Below are 27,327 nucleotides of genomic sequence, written 5' to 3'. Positions count from 1 at the left end.
ACAAGTTTCTTCACACGCGCCTGGAATAGAAACCGCACAGGCAATCCATGTCATGTCATGTACTTCATGAACACCTTATTTTGTATTCTTTAAATCAGAATCTAGATTAATTTTGGCATCCACATCTTGTCACTACAAAATTTGGTAACACGCTGCTGGTGTATACCGCTCCGGGTCCTTGGTATATCAAACGCAATGACTTTCGTTTCGTAGGGACGCATTCGGTCTCATTCGCCAGCGTGTTCCGACCGACGCACACCCCAGAACAGTACGCCGTGGTGAAACTGCTAGGGGAGAGAATCCAGTCATCCCAGCCAATGTCCCGGAAATTCACGTCGATGATGGATTTGCAACACCGATTGCGTCGGCGATAATTGCACTGTACTTCAATATTCCTTTTAGTCCTCGATTCAATCATTGTATGAAGAATTAAAAAAGGTCTCCTTGAATTCAGCTTGAATTTTTTAAGCTGTCTCGTTTTTTTTAGTTGTCTTTTCCTCCTTTTGCCGGAATGAACCATAACCATTTTGGTGTTTCTGCGACAACCCTTGCACTTAACGGACAATAGTAACATACCGTCTGAAGAATCTACTAGATTTTGCATCAGCGTTTGTGGTAAGGTGACCTTAAACCATTTGTTCTTCTTAATGCGCGATTTTACAGCAGCTATCTTATCTTGTGGTTCTCCATCATCCCCTACTGTGTAAACCATCAGTGAAATTCTCCGACCGCGAATTCTGTGTCTTTTCTTTTTCCCACCCTCGCGAAGAGTGGCACCAGCTTTTGAAGATTTAGAACGGCGTTTGTGACGTAACTTCGTCTTAACCCGGATAAGTAGACTGGCACTCTTCACGGTGAAATGTTTGTTACGCGTGTCGTGTGCAAGGTGGAATTGAATGATGCTGTCGTCGGTGAAATTTTCTGAAAAATAAATATATATTAAAACAAATCATGTTATTTTCGCATTGCTATAATGAGAAAAAAAGTGGACCTCAGTTAGAACGCAGACCTGTGGGTTCCAGGGGGTTAAGGCTGATGTGTCACATGCAAAGTAAAATGAAGTCAAAAATAAATTAATTAGTATAAAGAACATAATACATTAATGACGTAGGAGCTTTATCCTGCTCTGCTGTTGCTGCTGTTACAACAACAACAACAACAACAACAACAACTACTACTACTACTACTACTACTACTACTACTACTACTACTACTACTACTACTACTACTACTACTACTACTACTACTACTACTATTGCTGCTGCTGCTACTACTACTTATACTACTACTACAACCATGACCCATGATTACTACTTCTACTTTTACTACTACTACTACTACTGCTGCTGCTGCTGATGATGATGCTACTACTACTACTCCTACTACTACAACTACTACTACTACAACCATTACTACTACTTCTACTTTTACTACTACTACTACTACTACTACTACTACTGCTGCTGCTGCTGCTACTACTACTCCTACTACTACAACTACTACTACTACTACTACAACCATTACTACTACTTGTACTTTTACTACTACTACTACTATTACTACTACTACTACTAGTACAGCTACTACTACTACTGCTGCTGCTGCTACTACTACTACTTTTACTACTACTACTACTACTACTACTACTACTACTACTACTACTGCTGCTGCTGCTGCTACTACTACTACTTTTACTTTTACTACTACTACTACTACTACTATTACTACTACTACTAGTACAGCTACTACTACTACTGCTGCTGCTGCTACTACTACTACTTTTACTGCTGCTGTTGTTGCTGCTGCTGCTGCTACTACTACTACTACTACTTGTACTTTTACTACTACTACTACTATTACCACTACTAGTACAGCTACTACTACTACTACTACTACTACTACTACTGCTGCTGCTGCTACTACTACTACTTTTACTTTTACTACTACTACTACTACTACTACTACTACTACTACTACTACTACTACTACTGCTACTGCTGCTGCTGCTGCTACTACTACTACTTTTACTTTTACTACTACTACTACTACTACTGCTGCTGCTGCTGCTGCTGCTACTACTGCTACTGCTGCTGCTACTACTACTACTTGTACTTTTACTACTACTACTACTACTACTACTACTATTACTACTGCTACTACTACTACTACTGCTGCTGCTGCTGCTACTACTACTACTACTACTGCCACCACCACCACCACCACCACCACCACCACTACTGCTACATTTACTACTTTTCTCATCCTCATTCTTTCTTCAGTTACCTATAGTTTAATTTATTTTATTGTCATAAGAAACGTAACTTTAATAATGCTAGTCACGTATTACATAGCTTGACAACCATACGTCAAAGATGATACAGTTTTATTATTAACAGGGCGTTGTGTGTGTTGTTCGGTGACAAACCTTTCAACAAAGGTGCGATGGGTTGCAGGATGAACACCCTTTAGTAGTCCCATAGGAATGTTTGCCGGTCTTATACTCCACGACTGGCATGAAGAAAGAAATGCTTTAGTTAACAACACATTTCAAACGTTATGTTTTGTTTGTCTCTTTATTATTATTTTTTTTGGTCTTGTCTTGTCGTCTTTTCTTGTCTTGTTTTGTTTCGTGTGCTTTTTATTTTATTTTTTGTTTTCGAATCCGTTCAGTCGGCAATTCAAAGTTCGTCTCGAAATAGTCTAGAGCTGAGCACTATTAGATGTTGCATTTTCTAGCAACCCCCTCCCCCCCCCCAAAAAAACCCCCCAACAACAACAAAAACAAAAAACAACAACCACCAAACAAAACAAACAAAACAAAACAAACAAATCAAACACAAAACAAAACAAAACAAAACAAAACAGAACAAACAAACATACAAACAATAAACAAACAACATGTGAACTGATCTGGTGGTTTTCGTTTGAAGTCCCGGTGCATATTTATTTTGGTCGTACTGTTTTAGTGTCCGTTTTACTGTTAGTAATTTAGGGTTATGCAATTCTGAAAGTGGGACAACTCCCCATTTTATTATGGTGTGAAAACAGACACGAGTATCCATAGGAACCAAGGGAGCACTTACCTTCCTTGGATTTGGACCTGAATTTCTTATGTATGTATACTAATATTTGTCAGTCAACGTATATGTTTAAATATTAATTGCCAGTTACCAGCATTTGTCATGATGAATTTGACTTGATGCTGGAAACAAAGTGTTCCAGAGGAACATGCCCCAGAACCCCCTAAAAATACTTGTCATGGCCCCTTCCTAGTCACACCTATTGTTTTCCCACCACCTTTAATATTTATCTGTCGTTATGCCTTGCACTACTGCATCATGATTTGTATTTGTTTTCTGTCATAACTATGCTTTGTGGCGGTTATTAATAGTTATTATAGTAATTATACAATTGAAACTATAAAAACTAAACTTCGTTAGTTTAATGATTCAGTTGTTGTTTAGTTTCCATCGAATATTCGAATACCATTTTCAGGTCGAACACCGAATACTAGTACGTAGATACATACACATGTCATGCACAGACGCATACAAATAAACACCGACAGACAATGGTGTTGTGAAACAAACACATTGGCGTGCGGGGACAGTTTCAGAGGCCTGTGTGCAGAGGGAGGTTTCTGGATCACCCCTCTATTCCAAGCAAATTTTCTTTTTGTTTAAACGTATTTTATAGCGAAGATTGACCCGACCACCCTAAAAACTTCGCCCGCCAAAATCTAGACCTCCCCCGGCACAATTTCCTGTACGTTCACCTGTTTTGTTATTACGTATATATATATATATATATATATATACAAACAGAGACACACATGTACACGCACGCAGGCATGCACACTCGCAAAAAAAAAAAACACACGCAAGCATAAACACACATACACACGCATCTAAGTACTAAACACTACAACATGGATATTGTTCTCGAAAAAACAAGTGCGTGTGTTTAAATGACGTACTTGATTTGCAGTGATTTGCCAGAAGCTCTTTGACGTACAACACTAAGTTCACCCACATGTTCTTACGACTTTCTGCGTCTTACTTTTGATGAAATAAAAGTCAGCACTATGGGGTCTGGGGAATTATTGGAAAGTAAGGTGCCAAACAACAAATTCCATTTCAAAAATACAACTGATACACGAGATTACAAAGGTATTGACATAGTGAAAAACACCCAAACAACAACAACAACAAAAGACCCTACTACCCCACCACAACAACAACAACAACAACACAACCCTCCCCCATAAAACAAACAAACAAACAAACGACACAATTAGCTGCTAATACCTATTTTGGTAATTATCTATCATATTAAAATAGGTCTTTCATCTACAAAAAATAATACTTTTTTATTTTATTACTTTTAGTTGTAAGGAAATATAATTTTATAATCCTGTAACGGCCGTGCATATTATCCAATCACAGTGCCTGATTAAAAAGGTGATAACTTCTCCCAAAAGTATATAGCGTGTCACGTGATTCGTTTATTGACTTTATTGTCAGTATTTTACTCGTTCCAACCAGTGCACTACAACTGGTCAAACGCCGTGGTATGTGCTTTCTTGTCTGTGGGAAAGTGCATATAAAAGATCCCTTGCTACTACATATAGCGGGTTTCCTCTGATGACTACTTGTCAGAAGTACAAAATGTTTAACACCCAATAGCCACTGATTAATTAATCAATGTGCTCTAGTGGTGTCGTTAAACGAAACAAACACACAACTTTAATGTCCCTTTAAAATGAGTTTTGGTCGTGAACACTATTATTTTACTAGACTTTTTTATGCTACACTCCTAAACAGCTTGCACATTTAGCTTGAGTAGTAGTAGTAGTAGTAGTAGTAGTAGTAGTAGTAGTAGTAGTAGTTGTAATAGTTTTTGTAGTAGTAATAGCAGTAGTGGTAGTAGTAGTGGTAGAGATAAAGGTAGTGGTAGTTGTAGTCATAACTTCATAGTTGTAGTGGTAGAGTATGTGGTCATAGTCGTAGAGGTAGAGGTAGTGGTAGTCGTAGTGGTAGAGGTGGTGGTAGTGGTAGTGGTATGGTAGAGGTGGTGGTAGTTGTAGTGGTAGAGGTGGTGGTAATGGTATAGTAGAGGTGGTGGTAGTGGTAGTGGTAATGGTAGAGGTGGTGGTAGTTGTAGTGGTAGTTGTGGTAGTGGTAGAGGTAGAGGTAAAGGTAGTCGTAATCGTAGACGACGTAGTCGTAGTGGTAGATGCAGTCGTCGTAATGGTAGTGGTAGAGGTAGAGGTAAAGATAGTCGTAATCGTTGTCATAGAGGTAATCGTAGTCGTAGGTAGCCTTGGTCATGGTAGTCGTCGTCGTCGTCGTCGTCGTAGGGGCGGTCGTCGAAGAAGAGAAAGAAGAAGAATCACTGACCGGGTGCCTCAGAGAAGCTGATGATTTCGTTCACCTCCGCCGGTCTTCCCTTGGGGTTGGTGATGTTGTGTGACAGGACGTACAGACTCTTCTGGTTGGGCGGGGAGGCGATGGGCCGGTTGTTCAGGCCCAGTCCCCGCAATATTTCGTGCTTGATCTTTTCCATCGCCTTCATTCTGGTGAGATTCTTTTGGAACGTTTCTGTGTCCAGCGCATGCGCTGACTGCCAAGCCAAAGACATAATCATGAATACGGACGTTAGACTCATCATCTCCGGCATGTTGGTAACCAAAACTGAAAAAAAAAAAAAAAGAAGGGAAAGGAATAATTGTTTAACGACACTCCCTACCGGCCTCGGTGGCTCAGTGGTTAAGCCGTCGGACTACGGTCTGGTAGGTACAGGGTTCGCAGCCCGGTACCGGCTCCCACCCAGAGCGAGTTCTCAAGGGCTCAATGGGTAGATGTAAGGCCAATACACCCTCTTCTTTCTCACTGACCACTAACTAACTAGCAACTAACCCACTGTCCTGGACAGACAGCTCAGATAGCTGAAGTGTGTGCCCAGGACAGTGTGTTTGAACCTTAATTGGATATAAGCACGAAATAAATTGTGGAAATTCGAGATACTGTCTTTAAAGGGACATTCCTGAGTTTGCTGCAATGTTTAAGATGTTATCGACTAACAGAGACTTTTTGACGACTGTAATTACATATCAAATATATTTTTCTGCATAAAATATTAGTGGCTGTATATTAAACGTGTTTCTGATCGTCCTAATATTTGTAATAGGTTAAATTTCATTTTATTTCCTAAAAATGATTTTTTCGTACGTACGAAATTATTTTAAGACAAACTCCAGTTTGGGCTTCTTACAAATATTAAGACGACCAAAAACACATTGAATATACAGACACTGATATTCTAAACAAGAAAATATATTTAATATGTATGTTTAATCGTAGAAATATTTTATTAGTCGAAAACATCTTACAATGCAGCAAACTCGGGAATGTCCCTTTAAAACATGTATTATCAAAGTATGATACCGTCTGGGGAAAAAAACCCAAAACACTGTTACGTGTGGCGGTCCTCCTAAAAGACGAGATCCTGATAGTGGACCATGAAAGCAATCACGACTTTGCTTAACGTTCTTTCCATTCTGTCCTGTGTAGAGATACGATAAAGTATGATAAATTCGGGGGGGGGGGGGGGGGGGAGATATACTGTCTTTAAAACACATATCAAAGTGTGATAAATTGTGCAAACCCTCCCCCTCCCCCGAGATATTGTCTTTCAAAATGCGTATTTCCAAAGTCTGATAAATTGTGGAAATACGAGATACGGTCTTTAAAACGCGTATTAGCAAAGTACGATAATTTCAGGGGAGAAAGGAGATACTAGCTTTAAAGCATGTTTTACCCCAGTAGCGGTGCCTATCGTCTTTCAACACTTTATTTTTATTTGAGATTTTGGGAAGCGATTAAAGGGATAATTTATGAGTCTGCTGACGAATGGTTACTATCTTAATGTACATCAATCATATATCTATTTCCAACAGGAATGTAAGATCCTGAAAATATCCCGCACTAGTGGCAGAAATACGTCTTGTGCGGATGGATTATGGATTGGATCCATCCATTCCTGTCATCCACCCATCCATCATCCCATCTACCCATTCATCCATCCACCCATCCATCATCCCATCTATCAATTCATCCATCCATACATCCATTTATATATATATATATAACGTGGGTGTACATTTGTGTATCGGGCGTGACGTAGTCCAGTGGTAAAGCGCTCGCTTGATGAGCGGTCGGTCTAGCATCGATTCCTATCGGAGGGCTCATTGAGCAATTTCTCGTTCCAGCCAGTGCTCCACAACTGGTGTCGAAAAGGCCATGGTGTGTATTAGTCTGTCTGTGGGATGGTGCATATTAAAAATCCCTTGCTGCATTAGGAAAAAGGTAGCGGGCTTCCTCTGATGACTACGAGTCAAATGTTTGACATCCAATATCCGATGATTAATTAATAAATGTATTGTCAAGTTCAGTTTCTTTATTGCTTTAAGTTATACAACTTATACGCTATATCATTAAAAACAGCAAATTATAATAAATACATATTTATCTAGTGGTGTCGTTAAATAAATTTAAAAAAACTTTATTAGGACAGCCTGCTTGAACATTAATTAGATAAAAAGACAATTTAAATAAATTTAAACAGTAACTAGCAAAATCGGAAAATAGGGCATCCTCAAATTTTATAGTGCAGAGAAATGACCCACGGGAATCTTCTTGACCTGGCACTAGAAAAGCAATTAGGACCGGCCTCGGTGGTGTCGTGGTTAAATTACTGGACATAGGCTGGTAGGTACTGGGTTCGCAGCTCAGTACAGGCTCTCATCCAGAGCGAATTTTAACGACTCAGTAGGTATGTGTAAGACCACTACGCAGACTTCTCTATTACTAACCACTAACAGCTAACAACTAACCCACTGTCCTGGACAGACAGCCCAGATAGTTGAGGTGTGTGTCCAGGACAGCTTGCTTGAACCTGAATTGGATTTGAGCACAAAAATAAGAATTCAAAAAAGGAATTAAGGGATAACTCTAAAGATCACCGGTAGTAGAGCATGTAGTTGATCCAAATCATTGAATAATTGATCAATGGTCATTAACATTAATTAGGGGATAACTCTAAAGATCACCGGTAGTAGAAGAGCATGTAGTTAGATCCAAATCATTGAATAATTGATCAATGGTCATTGAACATTAATTAGGGGATAACTCTAAAGATCACCGGTAGTAGAAGAGCATGCAGTTAGATCCAAATCATTGAATAATTGATCAATGGTCATTGAACATTAATTAGGGGATAACGCTAAAGATCACCGGTAGTAGAAGAGCATGCAGTTAGATCCAAATCATTGAATAATTGATCAATGGTCATTGAACATTAATTAGGGGATAACGCTAAAGATCACCGGTAGTAGAAGAGCATGCAGTTAGATCCAAATCATTGAATAATTGATCAATGGTCATTGAACATTAATTAGGGGATAACTCTAAAGATCACCGGTAGTAGAAGAGCATGCAGTTAGATCCAAATCATTGAATAATTGATCAATGGTCATTGAACATTAATTAGGGGGCGGGACGTAACTCAGTGGTAAAGCGCTCGCTTGATGCGCGGTCGGTTTGAGATGGATCCCTGTCGGTGGGTCAATTTTGCTATTTCTCGTTCCAGCAGTGCACCACGACGACTGACATATCAAAGGCCGTGGTATGTGTTATCCTGTCTGTGGGATGGTGCATATAAAATATCCCTTGCTACTAATGGAAAAAAATGTAGCGGGTTTCCTCTCTATGACTGTGTCAAAATGACTATAAGTTTGAAATCCAATAGCCGATGATTAAACAAACAGACTTTTTGAACATAATGTCTATAAAAATGTGTCTTACAATAGGTAAGGTAGGTATTGGTTTTTGTTGTTTGCTTTTTTTTAAATTCTGTTTTGTTTGACGCGAGCAAAAGGTCGTTTCATCACACTCTATCTAATATTGGGAATCGGTTGGAAGTTCATCATCGATCATCGGTCATAATCGGCTGGCACCAACCAATCAACTTTCGAGTACACAATCGGTTAGAATAATATGGGTATTTAAAAGGATTTGAATTTTATTACCCATATGGGCTCAAATATACGGGGTAATATTTTTTCGATCTCTGCACATTGTGCAGATTGCTTCTACAGTCACTGATTGGCTGGCTTTAAAAAGACAAGATTTGATTGGCAATTACATACTGCCGGGACTACTTTTTGTTCATTCATGATTCCATTCATCGGTCAAACTATTACTACGAACTTCAAATATTTTTTTACGATACGAACATTTACGGAATTAAAAATCAAAATATATGTACAAATGTTTAAAAATGTTTTTATTTTATTATTTTGACTGGGTTTTTTTGGAACTATTCTTTGGTGGATACTGTTGGGTGTGCACCGGTAACGGCGCGTATGAATATATTGTTATGGCTGGTAGAGCTTGTTAGTTGTTATAGCAGCGAGAACGTAAATATACTTTTAAAATCGTTAAAGATTGACAATGGGTAATAAAGAGAATAACCAACTCACTACGAGGAATTACGGATTATCTGTCCCTCGTGAATTAATGCTGTAAAACCCTCGCTAGAGGCTCGGGTTTACAACATTAACTCACTCGGGATAGATAATCCGTAATTCCTCGTAGCTCGTTAGTTATTGTCTAAATAATGACCATGCACCTCTTGTCGTGTGTACCATACAAATGGCTAATTTTACCTTTATTAATATCTTTTGTCTTTAGGTACAGATGAAAACAAACCCAAATCCCAGAATATTTATATCAATTATATCATATATATTTGAGGGACTATTACAGTTAACATTTCCCACACAACTGATTATGAATTTTTATAATCAATCATCAGTCTGGTAGAACGAAACCGATCAATTTTCCATTATAATCGATCATTGAAACATCACTGGTGATATCGTTAAGTTATGTTTTTCAAAATTACTGTGAATTTGACACTCGGGGCATTACTCTCCTACATACCGGCCTCGGTGGCGTCGTGGTTAGGCCATCGGTCAACAGGCTGGTAGGTACTGGGTTCGGATCCCAGTCGAGGCATGGGATTTTTAATCCAGATACCGACTCCAAACCCTGAGTGAGTGCTCCGCAAGGCTCAATGGGTAGGTGTAAACCACTTGCACCGACCAGTGATCCATAAATGGTTCAACAAAGGTCATGGTTTGTGCTATCCTGCCTGTGGGAAGCGCAAATAAAAGATCCCTTGCTGCTAATCGGAAAGAGTAGCCCATGTAGTGGCGACAGCGGGGTTCCTCTCAAAATCTGTGTGGTCCTTAACCATATGTCTGACGCCATATAACCGTAAATAAAATGTGTTGAGTGCGTCGTTAAATAAAACATTTCTTTCTTGTTTACTCTCCTACATAATTTTAGGAGAGCAGTTTATTTCTCACTATCGATTTTCAACCCATAAGGGTGTATACAACCAAATCAAATCCCATAGACGACAATAGTAACATATGTGGCTAAAACTCCTCTCTGCAGCGTATCAATCGACATAAACGCCACGGATATAAATACTACCACCCCTCACCCTTAAAGTGAATCAAAAAAATTGAGGTCAAGCTGCTCATTTCTGAGATAACGAGTAGCGTCTATGACTACCCTAGTTCCGCACATTCGAGTACATGTTTCAAGCACAAGGCTACTTGACACAGTGGTACTAGATGATATAAAATTGCATGTTTAGCTCAGATGAAACTCTTTTTTTTTTACAACCAACACTCACATTTATCACCAATCACAGGACTTGTGGTGTTCACTTCTCTATCAAAAGTTGGGTGCACCACGAACTTTGACCCAGCCGGAAGTTATTTGGTTTAGTACTACCATAAGCATTGGTTTTTTGGGGTTTTTTGGGTTTTTTACAGACACCCCTACGAATCCAGATAACATGACATGTTATGTATGTACGCATTTCACCTACATGTTAATATAAAATAAAACAAAAATAATGATACAAAATAATTTTTTCCAAGATAAAAATATTTGTTTGTTTAACCACTAGAGCACATTGATTAATTAATCATCGACTATTAGATGTCAAACATTTTGTCATTCTGACACGAAGTCATCAGAGGAAACTCGCTACATTTTAGTTTTTTAATGCAGTAGATATCTTTTATATGTATTTTCCCATAGACAGGAAAGCACATACCAAGGCCTTTGACCACTTGTGGTGCACTGGTTGGAAAAAGAAAAAAAATCAATTAACTGAATGCATCCACCGAAGTGGTTCGATCCTGCGACGCAAGCACCCCAAGCGAACATTGATTTATTAATCTTCGGCTATTGGATGTCAAACATTTGGTAATTGTGACTCGTAGTAATCAGAGGAAACCCGTTACAATTTTCTTTAATGCAGCAAGGGATCTTTTATATGCACTTTCCCACAGACAGGAAAACATATACCACGGCCTTTGACCAGTTGTGGTGCACTGGTTGGAACAAGAAAACAATATCAATCAATTGATTGCATCCACCGAGGTGGTTCGATCCTGCGACGCAACCACCTCAAGCGAACATTCAACCGACTGAGCTAAAATCCGGCCCCTTTTTCCAAGATAAGGTCAGATTCCTGGAAACACATTTTTTGATGGGCCTTATGTTTATTGTGTGATATAGCTTATAGATATCGACAGCGGCAACCTACTGGTACCAGCTAAACTACCGAATAGTAGTACTTCAATCAATCTTGTATGCACGTTGGCATAGACAGGAAGTTTAGCTTATTTGCGGCACTTAGCCGGTGTTCCATATTAACCCACTAGGTCATGAGCCAAGAGTTGGCAACGATATATATATGCCGTACTTATAGGCCGACTTAGCTTTGTTTTGTCACGTGATGAAAACATAAACCATGTTTTGTCGTGGTCTTCGGATTGCGATGACGTCATCAGCGGTTTCATTTCCTAGTTGCGGGGCATCTAATATAACCGATGGATTGTTGCACTCTCACGGGACCATAAATCAACAACTCATGGCAATGTTAACAGATGTTTGTCCTTATGACGCTTTTCAAACTTGTTTCATCCACCACAGTTGGCATTTTGTTCCAACCAGATATATCATTATGTGTTCGTATTTGTAAACTGATATGTCACGAAATTCGGTTACCAATAATACATTTACCTTTTTTTATTTTCTGAATCGGATGTTTTATTTTGATCAACCTTTGTGCAGCTCAAGTCAGCGAATCAGAGAGCATGCGTGCTGCACAAACAAGCACGAGCATATTCCTCTGCTCAGTATATCACAATAGGTAGCGCTTCACCAAGCAGGTGTTTTCCGGCTTTGTAATCGTAACTATAACATCATTAAAGGGACATTCCTGAGTTATATACGAAATTATTTGAAGGCAGAATCCAGTTTTGGCTTATTATAAATATTAAGACGACCAGAAACACACTGAATATACAGACACTGATATTCTAAACAAGAAAATATATTTAATATGTAAGTTTAATCGTAGAAATATTTATCTAATTTGGGCTGGGGGGTGATTTGTCTAATAAATCGCTACGGAAACTAGTACCGGGATGCGTAGCCATATTTTATTAGTCGGTAACATCTTACAATGCAGCAAACTCAGGAATGTCCCTTTGACAGAGCGTGCATGATTAATAAGTAACCAGCTTCGGTGGTGTAGTGGTTAAACCATCCACCTTAAGGCTAACATGACTGGATAAATGTTGCATACACCTGTGGTGGTGTTGCCGACTGGGGCAAGTTATCTTGATGCATACTGGAGAAATTACGATCATTAACAAGACGAAGGCTGTTAGATATCAAACTGGGTAGAGAGGTGTTTGAAAGTTCATGAGTACTACTCACATTTTCACTTGATCTCTTGTTATTGCTGTTTTTTGTTTGCTTTTTCTTTCCTTTTGTCATTTGGACATTTTATGGCTCATAGTAGATGTCTTGTCTACCACCACACCAGACACAGAACACAAATATCAGACTAGCTTACAAATAAATCATATTTGCTCGGAGCTCTACTCCGCGACATCGTTGCAGCCGCCATCTTGTCATGCACCGCTACCATCCCACCCACCTCTGAGATACACAACAAAGACAAGAATAAACAAACATAATAAATAAATTAATGTAAAAAATAAATTAAACAAAACAAACCAACACACAATGAGTCAGAGAGAATCTAGTCCAGTCAAGTTATCCAATTAAGGGGTCCAACCCACCACTAATTGCAATTTTTTTTTTCTCTATGGGATTCTCCTCTGATATACCCCAGGAATAACATATTAAAAATAGAGATGAATAGAAGTGGTGGAAGGGCCCTAAATATGCTAATTTATGTTAATTAGGTACGAACATCAAAGGAACCAGATAAACAACTAGAAATCTTGCATTTGTCATCAAAAGAAGCAATTAAATGCTATCCAAATTCATCAGTTGTGTTGTTAGAAATAATAGAAACTAAAATCAAGTGCCCATTTGGGTGATTGGCTAATCATAATTATGCTAATTATATGTCGCCATACCACCTTTTCATCATAACTTTTAGAACTGTGAACCAAAAAGTATGAGAAAAATGTCATGATCTAGATTTCATGGTTCAATGCTAGTAATACATGCAAGAATCCCATGGGCGTACATAGGATTTTGAAAAGAGGGGTTCAAAAATAGATTGCAGAGATATTGGGCATATATTTCTATGTTGAGTAAATATAATAATGTCAGATATCAATGTCAGATATATTAAATTATAAAAAAAGCGATTTCGGGGGGGGGGGGGGGTGGTGTTCGGTCGAACCCATCGAACCCCCCCCCCCCCATGTACGCCCATGAATCCCCAGTGTGACAAGTCGTGGTGGTCTTACTCATGGACGGGGGTTCTCTGAAAGTCAACGAGCACAGTGGTTGCTGTCAATGCCAGCTTGTTCAGAGGTCAATCTTACTCATGGACGGGGGTTCTCTGAAAGTCAACGAGCACAGTGGTTGCTGTCAATGCCAGCTTGTTCAGAGGTCAATCTTACTCATGGACGGGGGTTCTCTGAAAGTCAACGAGCACAGTGGTTGCTGTCAATGCCAGCTTGTTCAGAGGTCAATCTTACTCATGGACGGGGGTTCTCTGAATGCCAACGAGCACAGTGGTTGCTGTCAATGCCAGCTTGTTCAGAGGTCAATTTTGCCATGCAGACACTATCAGGGGTCACATATGTCACAAGTGAGCAGCACAAGGCACGACAGAAAAAAGATGTTGATGATACTTTTGACTTGCTCAAGACACTGAAGCAGTTGGATCCTTTTGTTAGTGACAAGTCATTGCGCAGCCTAGTCAGTGGTGTCACAGCAAACAAGTCTGTTAATGTTGACAGTGCAAAAAAAGTAGGACAGGCAATACTTGACAGCATGGTTGGAATGAGTGTCAATGAATTCTCTTTTAAGCAAAAAGATCAAGTTGTTACCCTCGCTGCCAAGACTATGTAACTCGAAGGTACTCAAAAGCAACCATTGTATTTGGTGGCTATCCTGCAGGATCGTCAACCAAGGATGTTATTCACTTGCGCAGGACAAAGGGTTGCTGCGGTCCAGAGGTTAATTTTTCTGGCCAAACTGTTATTTCTTTGAAGAAAGCTGAGTTTTTGTCAAACCCAGTAAACAAGCAGAGGTTCATAAACATTTTGAGTGATAAACTTGAAAGAGTAGGATGTGTTGTCCAACATGCAAAGGGAGATGCCGATACACTGATTGTCATGACTGCAGTGAAATCTGCTGAGTTTGTTGACACTGTTCTAGTCGGAGAGGACACAGACTTGCTGATTCTGCTTTGCTACCATGCAAAGAATCTGCCAAAGGCAATCTATTTTTGACCAGAACCAAAGTTACATTAAAAAAGCTGCAGAGTATGGGACATACAAAAGACGAGGGATATCCTAAAGGAGACTACACGTGAATACATTCTGTTTGCCCATGCCATTTCCGGTTGCGACACAACCTCTAGACTGTATGGGGTTGGGAAACATCTTGTGTTCAAAAAGCTGCTTGGTGATTCCGAATTCAGAAAACCTGCAGAAATCTTTTTGTCTGGCCCATATACCCAACATGATCAAATTACTGAAGCTGGGGAGAAGGCAATTGTGTCCCTGTACAATGGAGGAAAAAATGACAGTCTGGACAAACTTAGATGCCAGCGATATAAAGAAAAAGTTGTTGTCAGGTGTTCAAAAGAGATTCAGGCACAGGTTTTGCCACCAACGTCAGGTGCTGCCAAGTACCACTCACTACGTGTTTTCCATCAAATAAGCGAATGGAAAGGAGAAAGCCTTAATGCCACTGAATATGGGTGGAAGGAGAAGGATGGCAAGTTCATTCCACTGCGAACAGACCTGCCGCCAGCTCCTGACCACCTACTAGAAGTTATTCACTGTAATGTACATTTGCCTGTGGTGACTGTAAAGGCACTAGCTGCTCTAATACAAAGGCTATTGAGACTGAAGTTGATGAATGAACAATCACAGAGCTTCAAAAAAGTGTTCCGGAGACTCGGCTTTTATCTTCTTCTGGATTTGTCTATCTGGTGCGGGCAGTACTTTTTTTTATGTTACTTGGTTAACCCTGCCTTATTTGCATAACTGGCTCATAATGACAACTTTTGGGGGATTCTTTCATGTATTACTAGCATTGAACCATGAAATCTAGATCATGACATTTTTCTCATACTTTTTGGTTCACAGTTCTAAAAGTTATGATGAAAAGGTGGTATGGCGACACATAATTAGCATAATTATGATTACATAATTAGCCAATCACCCAAATGGGCACTTGATTTTAGTTTCTATTATTTCTAACAACACAACTGATGAATTTGGATACCATTTAATTGCTTCTTTTGATGACAAATGCAAGATTTCCAGTTGTTTATCTGGTTCCTTTGATGTTCGTACCTAATTAACATAAATTAGCATATTTAGGGTCCTTCCACCACTTCTATTCATCTCTATTTTTAATATGTTATTCCTGGGGTATATCAGAGGAGATTCCCACAGAGAAACAATTTTTTGCAATTAGTGGTGGGTTAAGTCACTATTTGACTGGACTAATCCAGCACAATGACCTGTTTGTCATTATGACACGATTGCAAGTCAGCATTCAGCCGTCTTTAGTCGTTCAATAACAAAAAATCTTCTTTCTCTCTCTCTCTCTCTCTCTCTCTCTCTCTCTCTCTCTCTCTCTCTCTCTCTCTCTCTCTCTCTCTCTCTCTCTCTCTCTCTCTCTCTCTTTTTTACTGCCCACAAGGTTAATGATTATGTATTTATTAGAACTGGGGGCGGGACGTAGCCCAGTGGTAAAGCGCTCGCTTGCGCGGTCGGTTTGGCATCGATCCCCGTCGGTGGGCCCATTGGGCTATTTCTCGTTCCAGCCAGTGCACCACGACTGGTATATCAAAGGCCGTGGTATGTACTACCCTGTCTGTGGGATGGTGCATATAAAAGATCCCTTGCTGCTAATAAAACAAAATGTAGCTGGTTTCCTCTTAGAGACTGCATATAAAAAGTCCCAAATGATTGACATCCAATAGCTGATGATTCATAAATCGACGTGCTTTAGTGGTGACATGAAACAAAACAAACTAAGGTTTTTTTTTTAAATTGATACTCTGAGTCATACAGTGTGCATAACCAAAACATAAATTACTAATGAAGCAATGTAGCGGGTTTACAACCGTAAATAAAAAGTGTGTTGAATGCATCGCTAAATAAACCATTGCCTTTGCCTATTATAACTGTGGTTCTCGCAGTCTGGCAGTCTGATGCGTATGCGGCTTGGGCTTATACACCATATAAAAGTATTTCAACGCGGATGGCCGCATGAGTTTTCGGACGCACGCATCGCACGCAACCAGTCCTATTGAAACTAATGTACATGTATTTCGATTTTTTTTTTTTATCCGAACCGCATGTACCCGTCGCATCCAGTCTATATAAGTCTTAAACCATCGGACCGAAGGCAGGTAGGTAGTGGATTCGCAACCTGATACCGGCTCTCAAACAGAGCGAGTTTTGGGACAAAGTTGTGCAATTAGATGTAATCGTATTAAAAACGACTGGTCATTGGCGGTTTATCACATTTCGCAACTCCAAGGGCGGGACGTAACCCAGTGGTAAAACGCTCACTTGATGTTCGGTCGGTCTAGGTTCGATCCCCGTCGTTGGGCCTACTGGGCTATTTCTCGCTCTAGCCAGTGCACCACGACTGGTACATCAAAGGCCGTGGTATGTGCTATCCTGTCTGTGGGATGGTGCATATAAAAAATCCCTTGCTACTACTAGAAAAATGACTGTGTCAAAATGACCATATGTTTGACATCCAATAGCCGATGATTAATAAATCAATGTGCTCTAGCGGTGTCGTTAAACAAAACAAACTTTTCAACTTTTTCACAACTCCACATTATACAAGTTATGAACCAGGCTCGTGGTAATAAGGCCACTATAGTTGTTTCATGATTCAGTTTTATGTTCACCCCAATTTAACATGCTGACTAATTCCAACATAATAAAAAGTGCACGCAATGAACCAAACATAAAAATATTAACTTAGAATTTTTTAATTTTTTTTATTAAACACCATTTTACTCCATTGTTTGCGTCCTGTTGTTATGAAGTACTAGTATATCATGTAGTACCATGTATATATCTCGTAACTCCATAAGGAGTGGCCTCTTTGTTATTTTATTAAAGGAACATTCCCGAGTTTGCTGCATTGTAAGATGTTTCGGACTAATAACATATTTCTACGATTAAAATTGCATATTAAATATATTTTCTTGTTTAGAATATCAATGTCTGTATATTTAAAGGAGAGGGCAATTAAGGCATTTGGCCTGGTATGCATATTCAACGATATATAATGCACATTATTGCTTAATATCAACACGTATAATCGTATAGTTAATTAATAAAACGGTTAAATGTGACGACTATTATATATAACGAGCGCAGCCATTTTGTACCATCTCAGTGAGTACGCCCTCTGGCGAGCTGGTGGTTACGTAATACTTAACGCGTCACGTCAGGAATGAGCCTTAGAACTAGAGAAACACAATCTACCTGGTTTTTGCGGGATGATAATTAGTCATGCATTGCAATGTTCTGTAATAATACACATCCCAGTAAGCCAGTAAGTATATCCAGCACTATATATATATTATTTTCAATACAAAATAAAATACCATTGTCAAAGTGGCTACACAACAAGTCGAAACAATGTTTTGCCCATGCATTAACCTACGTACTGAAATGATACACGGAGTGTTTTCTTAGTTAATTGGTCTATGCTGTTAGTTGCTTCTACCTTTGATTCCTGATTGGCAGGTGTGTATTTGATTGGTAACCAGACGAGCCAATTAATTGACGCTGTCTAGACACAAAAATACATACCGGTATTGTGGAATATTACCTGTCGCCCTTAAAATTGTAATGGACATGGTTTATTACTGTAAATAGTTCTGTAAAACTATTGATTAAGTAGACTTTTCCATCTAAAACCACAGAACTGACCAATTACGTAGTCCCAAAGTATATAAGATTATCACTTGGGTATCGTGGGTTGTCGTTTTTGCTCCAACGTAGCATATCAATAGGCGTAATAGTGTACATTTTTACTTTGGATTATTAAACAGAGAAAAACACTATAACCCTATTTTTTTTCCGTTAATGCAACTTGAAATATATTTAGTTAAATAGTTTATTATATTATTACGTCATTTATGCTGCTTTCAAATCAGGTTGATCAAAGAGAATCGCCTTGTCGAAAATTACTGCTTTTGTTTACACTGTACATACAGGAGATGGTCAGGAGCTGACGTCACTTCGCCCCAAGCTATCCCACCGGACGTCACAAAAACGAAACAAAATGGCTGCCCCCAGTTAGCAGGAATAATCGTGGTTTTTTTATTAACTCTAAAATTACGCGTTTTTCATTTGCTAAAGTGTTAGTATGTGTTGGTGGTCCGGGTATGCATCTTTCCAACACATAAGGCTCTTGTTGGAGTGTGACTCTACCTTTAATGTGTTTCTGGTCGTCTTAATATTTGGAAGAAGCCCAAACTGGATTTTATCTTCAAATAATATCGTACGTACGAAAATAATTTTTTTTAGGAAATAAAATGAAATTTAACCTAGTACAAATATTACAACGATCAGAAACACGTTTAATATACAGCCACTAATATTTTATGCAGAAAAATATATTTAATACGTAATTACAGTCATCAAACATTCTCTGTTAGTCGATAACATCTTAAAAATTGCAGCAATCTCAGGAATGACCATTAAAGAATGTTTATGTATATACGTAATATTGTGGGAAAGACTTTAATAAAATATGGCTGGCTGGCTGTCTGTAGTTTCAATTCAGTTGAACCACATATACAATTTAATTGTTGCTGGGTTTGTTTGCTTTTTACAAACTTTTATAATGAAAAATAAATTAATACGCTTAACTCCACAATTGACTGACTGTTCTAATATTCACAGATCATTTAACCACCCTCATCATAATATGTGACACATGTTACTGGAAGCCATATGTATGAATAGTAAGATAGCAATTTTTATTTTGCACTCATCAACAAATCGAGTGCTCCGGAGTAAGTTCTGCATATCTGAAGCGTTTGCTTATTGTGTGTCAACACCGCAACCAACTAATTATGCTAATTAAAAACTGTACTTGTATAAAATACCTAAATAATATGGTTGGATGATATGCACTTATGAATATCAAAACCGCAACCGTCAACTCCGCGACCACTGAAATTTGGTCTTCATTCAAAATGGAGGCGTAACGTAGCCCAGTGGTAAAGCGCTCGCCTGATGCGCGGTCTGTTTAGGATCGATCCCCGTCGGTGGGCGGGCTATTTCTCGTTACAGCCAGTGCTCCACAACTTGTGTAATAAAGGCCGTGGTATGTACTATCCTGTCTGTGGCATGGTGCATATAAAATATCCCTTGCTGCTAATCGAAAAGAGTAATACATGAAGTGGCGACAGCGGGTTTCCTCTCTTTATATCTGTGTGGTCTTTAATCATATCTCTGACGCCATATAACCGTCAATAAAATGTGTTTAGTGCGTCGTTAAATTTAAAAAAATAAAATCATTCAAAATGGATCCTTATCGGTTGGCCCACTGGGTTATTTCTCGGTCCAGCCAGTGCACCACGACTGGTATATCAAAGGCCGTGGTATGTACTACCCTGTCTGTGGGATGGTGCATATAAAAGACCCCATGCTACTAATAAAACAAAATGTAGCTGGTTTTCTCTTAGAGACTGCATATAAAAAGTTCCAAATGATTGACATCCAATAGCTGATGATTAATAAATCGACGTGCTTTAGTGGTGACACGAAATAAAACAAACTTTAAGTTGTTTTAAAATTGATACTCTGAGTCATACAGTGTGCATAACCAAAACATAAATTCCTAATGAAGCAATGTAGCGGGTTTACTCTTTGAGATTGCATATTAAAAGTACCAAATGCTTGACATCCAATAGCTGATGATTAAGAAATGTACTCTTATGGTGCCGTTAAACAAAACAATCATCCCAAACAGCGATTAAAAAACCCCCAAAGGTATGCCAAATGAGAATGTTAACTTGTTCACAACGTCACTAATTGGAGGTGATTCATCTTGAAAGTGTTCTAGTATTCTTCATTTGCGTAGTTCATCTTTAATTTACAGTCATGATTCACTACCATGCGGAGTTGACCGCACCTACTGAAATACGTATGGGGGTGGGGTGTGGGGGGGGGGGGGGGGGGGGCGAGTGTGTGTGTGTGTGTGTGTGTGTGTGTGTGTGTGTGTGTGTGTGTGTGTGAATGATTTCATATCCAAACGGGGAAAAGGGCGGGATGTAGTTCAATGGTACAGCGCTCGCCTGATGCGCGATCGATCTAGGATCGATTTCCGTCGGTGGGCCCATTGGGCTATTTCTCGTTCCAGCCAGTGCTCCACAACTGGTGTAACAAAGGCGGTGGTATGTACTATCCTATCTGTGGAATGGTGCATATAAATGATCCCTTGCTGCTAATCGAAAAGAGTAATCCATGAAGTGGCGACAGCAGGTTTCGTCTCTCAATATTTGTGTGGTCCTTAACCATATGTCGGACGCCATATAACCGTAAATATAATATGTTGAGCGCGTCGTTAAATAAAACATTTCCTTCCTTCCTTCATATCCAAAATAATGTAAAAAAAAAAAAATCTATTAAAATATTACCGCCTCTTGGGCTGGTAACACCAACAATAAGTCCTTACAAATAGAATAGGTTAAAGATTAAAGATTTTTGCATGACTTCAAATTTTCACAGATGCAATTAAAATTATACAACTTTCAGAAGACGACCCTTCTAATGATTCTACCGATAGGTGTAAGGCCACTACACCGACCTATCTCGCACTACCCATTAGCAACTAACAGTAACCCACTGCCTACTAGTCCAGTTGCACGAATGAATCGTAGCTAGGTTAATTGTAATGATTTACGGCTGGCACGCGAAAGCATTACAGCCGTTCCACAAAGCAACCTTACAGTAGTCGTAAGTGCCCTCTAACGATTAAAATCGTCTTTGCGAAGAAGCGCAGAGAAGTGAAATAATACGTTGGTTACATGGGGTGACTATTACGGTCAGTTTTACCATTGCAATAGTATTGTGATAGTTAAAATACTATTGTGATTGTATTGCAATAATGATAGTGCTATTGCAATAGTATTGTGGATTCTTAAATCGCTTGATAACAGTAATATGAATAGATATTTCGCAAAACTATTTGCCTGAGTCTTCCAAGATGTATGTATGTGTGCGTGCGTGCGTGCGCGTGTGTATGTATGTATGTATGTATTTGTGTATGCATATGTTTGTGGGTGTTTATCTGTGTGCATGCGTATGTACTTATGTATATGTTTGTACTTAGTTATTTGTAGGTAGTGAAATCATGCGTTGGTCGTAGACAATATTTCACTAAGCATACTATCGAAACTATGGATAGTCAAGAAAACAATTGCGATAGTTATCGATAGTTGAATTACCTATTGATGCAATGCTATCGAGGCACTGGCTATCTCAACATATCGATAGTTCGATGTATTGTTACGCCACTATTGGTTATTGTATATTCGGAACATCTCGGATGTATTCATTGGTATCGGACATCCACGAAGTATGTTTGTGTGAATGTCGTATGGCTTAACATATTTGTCATCGAATGCCGAGTTTCATAAAAGGTATTATGTGTATACTAAATCCATTTTAACACAAATTAATTCGTAGTTTCTTACAGAACAATCAACTCTTCATTGAACTGAGATTTGGCAACTACGTTACACGAAGGAAGGAAGGAAATGTTTTATTTAAACACGAACTCAACACATTTTATTTACGATTATATGTCGTCTGACATGGTTAAGGACCCCACAAATATTGAGAAAGGAAACCTGCTATTTTCACTTCATGGTTTCGATTAGCAGCAAGGGATCTTTTATATGCACCATCCCACAGACAGGATACCACATACCACGGCCTTTGATATACCAGTCATCGTGCACTGGCTGGAACGAGAAATAGCCCAGTGGGCCCACCAACGAGGATCGATCCCACACCAACCGCGCATCAAGTGAGCGCTTTTCCACTTGGCTACGTCCCACCCCTACTACGTTGCAACTGCCTCGTACCAACTGTAAATGTTTACCGTAATTTACGACGACAGTTAGCTATGCCGCATCGTGGAACGGGCTGGCGATCGAAAGAAAGAAATGTTTTATTTAACGACGCACTCAACACATTTTATTTACGGTTATATGGCGTCAGACATATGGTTACGGACCACACAAATTTTGAGAGGAAACCCGCTGTCGCCACTACATGGGCTACTCTTTCCGATTAGCAGCAAGGGGTCTTTTATTTGCGCTTCCCACAGGCAGGATAGCACAAACCATGGCCTTTGTTGAACCAGTTATGGATCACTGGTCGGTGCAAGTGGTTTACACCTACCCATTGAGCCTTGCGGAGCACTCACTCAGGGTTTGGAGTCGGTATCTGGATTAAAAATTCCATGCCTCGACTGGGATCCGAACCCAGTACCTATCAGCCTGTAGACCGATGGCCTAACCACAACGCCACCGAGGCCGGTGGGCTGGCGATCGTTGCAAAAGGTTACATTCGCGATGGTAGGTATTTACGACGATAATAGTGCTAAGATATTGGTGTTAAGATAGTGGTGCTAATATACTAGTGCTAAGATATTAGTGCTAATATAGTAGTGCTAAGATCGTTTCAAGCAGCTGAGGTGCCATAACCTTAATTGGATATAAACATGAAAATAAATTGAAATATACGACGGAAGCAATGTTTTATTTAACGACGCACTCTTAACACATTAAATGTATGAATAAACCGTATTAAATGACAGTGACGAACCCTTGCTGGCTTTAATAGCGGATACAAATTGTTAGAAAGGAAATAGGTGTCTTTAGCTACACGATCCCGCGGTCAGTCACACCTTAGGCGAGCGCATGCTTATATAAAAGAGTTTAGGTTCAAGCATGCTCTCTATGGCACACGCCTCTGCTATTTTGATTTCTGTCCAAAGCACGGGTCCGTGGCTAATTGTTAGTCGTTAGTAAGGTTAAAACGTTTGTTTAACGACACCACTAGAACTCATTGATAAATTAATCAGCGGCTATTGGATGTCAAACATTTGGTAATTCTGACGCATAGACTTACATTTTCCCAATAGCAGCAAGGGATCTTTTATATGCATTTTTCCCACAGACAGGATAGCACATACCACGGCCTTTGACATAGCAATGAGGTCGCTCTTGATAGGACGGGGGTAAACAGTCAGCCAATGGGTCGACCGATGTGATTCGATCCTACGACGCACGCACCTCAGCCAAGCGCTCTACCGACTGAGCTAGACCCTGCTTAATGCCGTTAATAAGAGAAGTTATGCTGTAGTCTTATACATGTCCAGGATTCGAGATCGTTAAAGCTTGTTTTGTTTTAACGACACCACTAGAGCACATTGATTAATTACTCATCGGCTATTGGATGTTAAACACTGACTCGTAGTCATCAAAGGAAACCCGCTACATTTTTCCCATTAGCAGCAAGGGGTCTTTTATATGCACTTTACCCACAGACAGGAAAAGAAAGAAAGAAATGTTTTATTTAACGACGCACTCAACACATTTTATTTACGGTTATATGGCGTCAGACATATGGTTAAGGACCACACAGATTTTGAGGGAAACCCGCTGTCGCCACTTCATGGGCTACTCTTTCCGATTAGCAGCAAGGGATCTTTTATTTGCGCTTCCCACAGGCAGGATAGCACAAACCATGGCCTTTGTTGAACCAGTTATGGATCACTGGTCGGTGCAAGTGGTTTACACCTACTCATTGAGCCTTGCGGAGCACTCACTGTTTGGAGGCTGTATCTGGATTAAAAATCCCATGCCTCGACTGGGATCCGAACCCAGTACCTACCAGCCTATTGACCGATGACCTAACCACGACGCCACCGAGGCCGGTCCACAGACAGGAAAGCACATACTACGGCCTTTGATATACCAGTCGTGGTGCACTGGCTGGAATGAGAAATCGAGCTTGAGTCGTAGGGTTGAACCTCCTTGGCGGAACCATTGGGGTTATCCCTGTCAAAACTAGTGCTCCACGACTGGTATGTGTTATCCAGTATGTGAACAAGTGCATATATAAGATATACATTGCTGTTAATGGAAAAAAAGGTTTTTCCACTGAAGCCTGCTAGTAGAATGTCATGTCAGAATTACCAATTGTGTTAACATGGAAAAAAAAACCCCAACCGAAACCAACAACTAAAACCCCCCAACAGGTTTCAGTAAAACAGGGTCTTCTGTCGGGAGAGCAAAACGGTGGTATTTGTCGGTGCCGGGGTAGTATAGGGAGCGCTAGCCCATGTCCTCCGCTAGGTACAAGCACAAATGCATATTAGCAGAGTAGGCGACTCGTGGATATATTGTGGGGGTGGGCGTAGCCCAGTGGTAAAGCGCTCGCTTGGTGCGCGGTCGGTTTGGGATCGATCCCCATCGGTGGGCACATTGGGCTATTTCTCGCTCCAGCCAGTGCAGCACGACTGGTACATCAAAAGCCGTGGTATGTGCTATTCTGTCTATGGGATGGTGCATATAAAAGATCCCTTGCTGCTAATAGAAAAGAGTAAGTAGCCTATCAGCGGGTTTCCTCCCTCAATATCTATGTGGTCCTTACCATATGTCCGACGCCATACTATAACCGTAAACAAAATGTGTTGAGTGTGTCGTTAAATAAATAATTTCCGTCCATCCTTGGATATATGGAATATTTGTTTAACGACACCTCAGCACAGTTTAAAATTATACCTGTTCGATGTATAACATATGGTTATTTCGACAAATAGGAGAGAGAGAGAGAGAGAGAGAGAGAGAGAGAGAGAGAGAGAGAGAGAGAGAGAGAGAGAGAGAGAGAGAGAGAGAGAGAGAGAGAGACAGAGAGACAGAGAGAGAGAGGGGGGGTTGGGGGGGGGGGGGGGGGGGGGGAATCCAGTTGACATCACATACACTATTCCTATCGATAACGCAAAAATGGGTCTTCCATGTACACTTTCCCACAGACAAGAATGTAAATACCACGGCCTTTGATGTACCCGTCTTGGAACTGGAGTTGGGATGAGGAACAACCCCGACCCTGCGACCTATCAGCCATCAGGCGAGTACGCTATGCCACTGGGTTACATCTCATACAGATAGAAATAACAACTAAAACTAATTTTTTTTTTTTTTTTTTAAAGGAAAAAAGAAAGAGAAAAAGAAAAATGTTCTTACTCATATGTCAGAAGCTGGTTCTTCTCCTTTCGTCAGCAAAACGAATGTGAACTCTTGATAAAGTGTAAAACTTCCTGGAAAGATTATATCCCGGTGGTGTTTTTGTTTGTTTTGTTCTTGTTGTTTTTGTCAATAGAGGGCAAATTCGAGCAGAGACACTGATCCCGTACCCCGTTCACGATCTGGCACATGCGGAGTGAACATGGTGTTTAAGCTAGCAATGACGACAGACCCAGTGTCATGCGGCATCCCGTGTTCGCCACTGTGCGTTAATCGGGTAAGTGCCCCACTGGCAAGACCTACAATCGCGTGGATGAAATGGTTTGGAAAGCACACTGCTCAACAAAAATCGCTAAAAATATCATGCGCGTATGTGTTAACATCAAATTATCCTTCTCCCCGCCCACCTCTGCTGTCAGTCAAAGACAAAAGTGTTCTAATGGACAATACCTCTTGGATCATTTATTACTACTGTATTTACAGGTCCGCCGCACCTTAGCTTAAAATAATTAGGGGAGATGAAAAGAAGAAAGAATAAGATTAAAATAATTAGGAGAACTGAAAGAAGAAAGAATAAAAGCGAAGTAATATTAGTGTCATCACCAGATAGACAGAAAGCGTACTGATATATATATATATATATATATATATATATATATATATATATATATATATATATATATATATATATATATATATATATATATATATTATATACACATACACATACACATACACATACACATACACATACATACATACATACATACATACATACATACATATATATATATATATATAGAGAGAGAGAGAGAGAGAGAGAGAGAGAGAGAGAGAGAGAGAGAGAGAGAGAGAGAGAGAGGTTATTACCAGTGTTTTTCGGTATCGTCAATACCATATATTAGGAATAAAAATTGTATTTACATTATTTTTATTCCTAATATATGATATTAACGATACCGAAATACACGAGGGTAATAATCTCTTTATCATATAATCTCAAGCTTAAAGCCGCACACCCTAGTTCCATCCAGCGAAAATAAATTATAATTTGGTTAATCTACAAACCTGTAACACACTTAGATCAAGTTTTTATCAAATGGAGTGAAAAAACCAGGTTTTAATCGATAAATACCATGGGAATCCCCATGTCCCAATTGCTTGAAATAATTTTGAAAGTTAGTATTCTGATGTCACCGGTAGATGTCGCTCGAAGCACAACAATGCCTACGTCACGACAAATTTCACAGACTTGGGGTGCGTTCGTTTCACCTCTCCTGGACATGTTCCAACTGTTCTGTCCTGGTTGTATCCCCTCTCCAGATATCGTAAGACTTAGCAAAATTATTGGTTTTAAGGGTTTGTAACGTTTTGTATTGAGACACTTACTTGTCTGAACTTTATTGTTACTGAAAATTT

The 27,327-nt window shown here is 39.6% G+C and overlaps 1 protein-coding gene across 1 annotated transcript; it reads right to left on the bottom strand.

Annotated features, from left to right (window-relative positions):
• Positions 1–26,190, bottom strand: LOC121381961 (inhibin beta A chain-like). Its single transcript, XM_041511396.1, has 3 exons — positions 25,909–26,190; positions 5,400–5,693; positions 1–921 (listed from the first exon to the last, which is right to left on the bottom strand). The coding sequence occupies exons 1-3, from the start codon at positions 25,910–25,912 to the stop codon at positions 107–109; spliced, it is 1,113 nt and encodes a 370-aa protein (XP_041367330.1). The 5' UTR covers positions 25,913–26,190; the 3' UTR covers positions 1–106.
• Between the last annotated feature and the right edge of the window lie 1,137 nt (positions 26,191–27,327).

The sequence above is a fragment of the Gigantopelta aegis genome, chromosome 9 (genome assembly GCF_016097555.1).
Source record: "Gigantopelta aegis isolate Gae_Host chromosome 9, Gae_host_genome, whole genome shotgun sequence".
In the NCBI taxonomy this organism is placed as follows: Eukaryota; Metazoa; Mollusca; class Gastropoda; order Neomphalida; family Peltospiridae; genus Gigantopelta; species Gigantopelta aegis.
The sequence above is the reverse complement of the archived record's forward strand: the minus strand, read 5'-3'. Positions and strand labels throughout refer to the sequence as shown.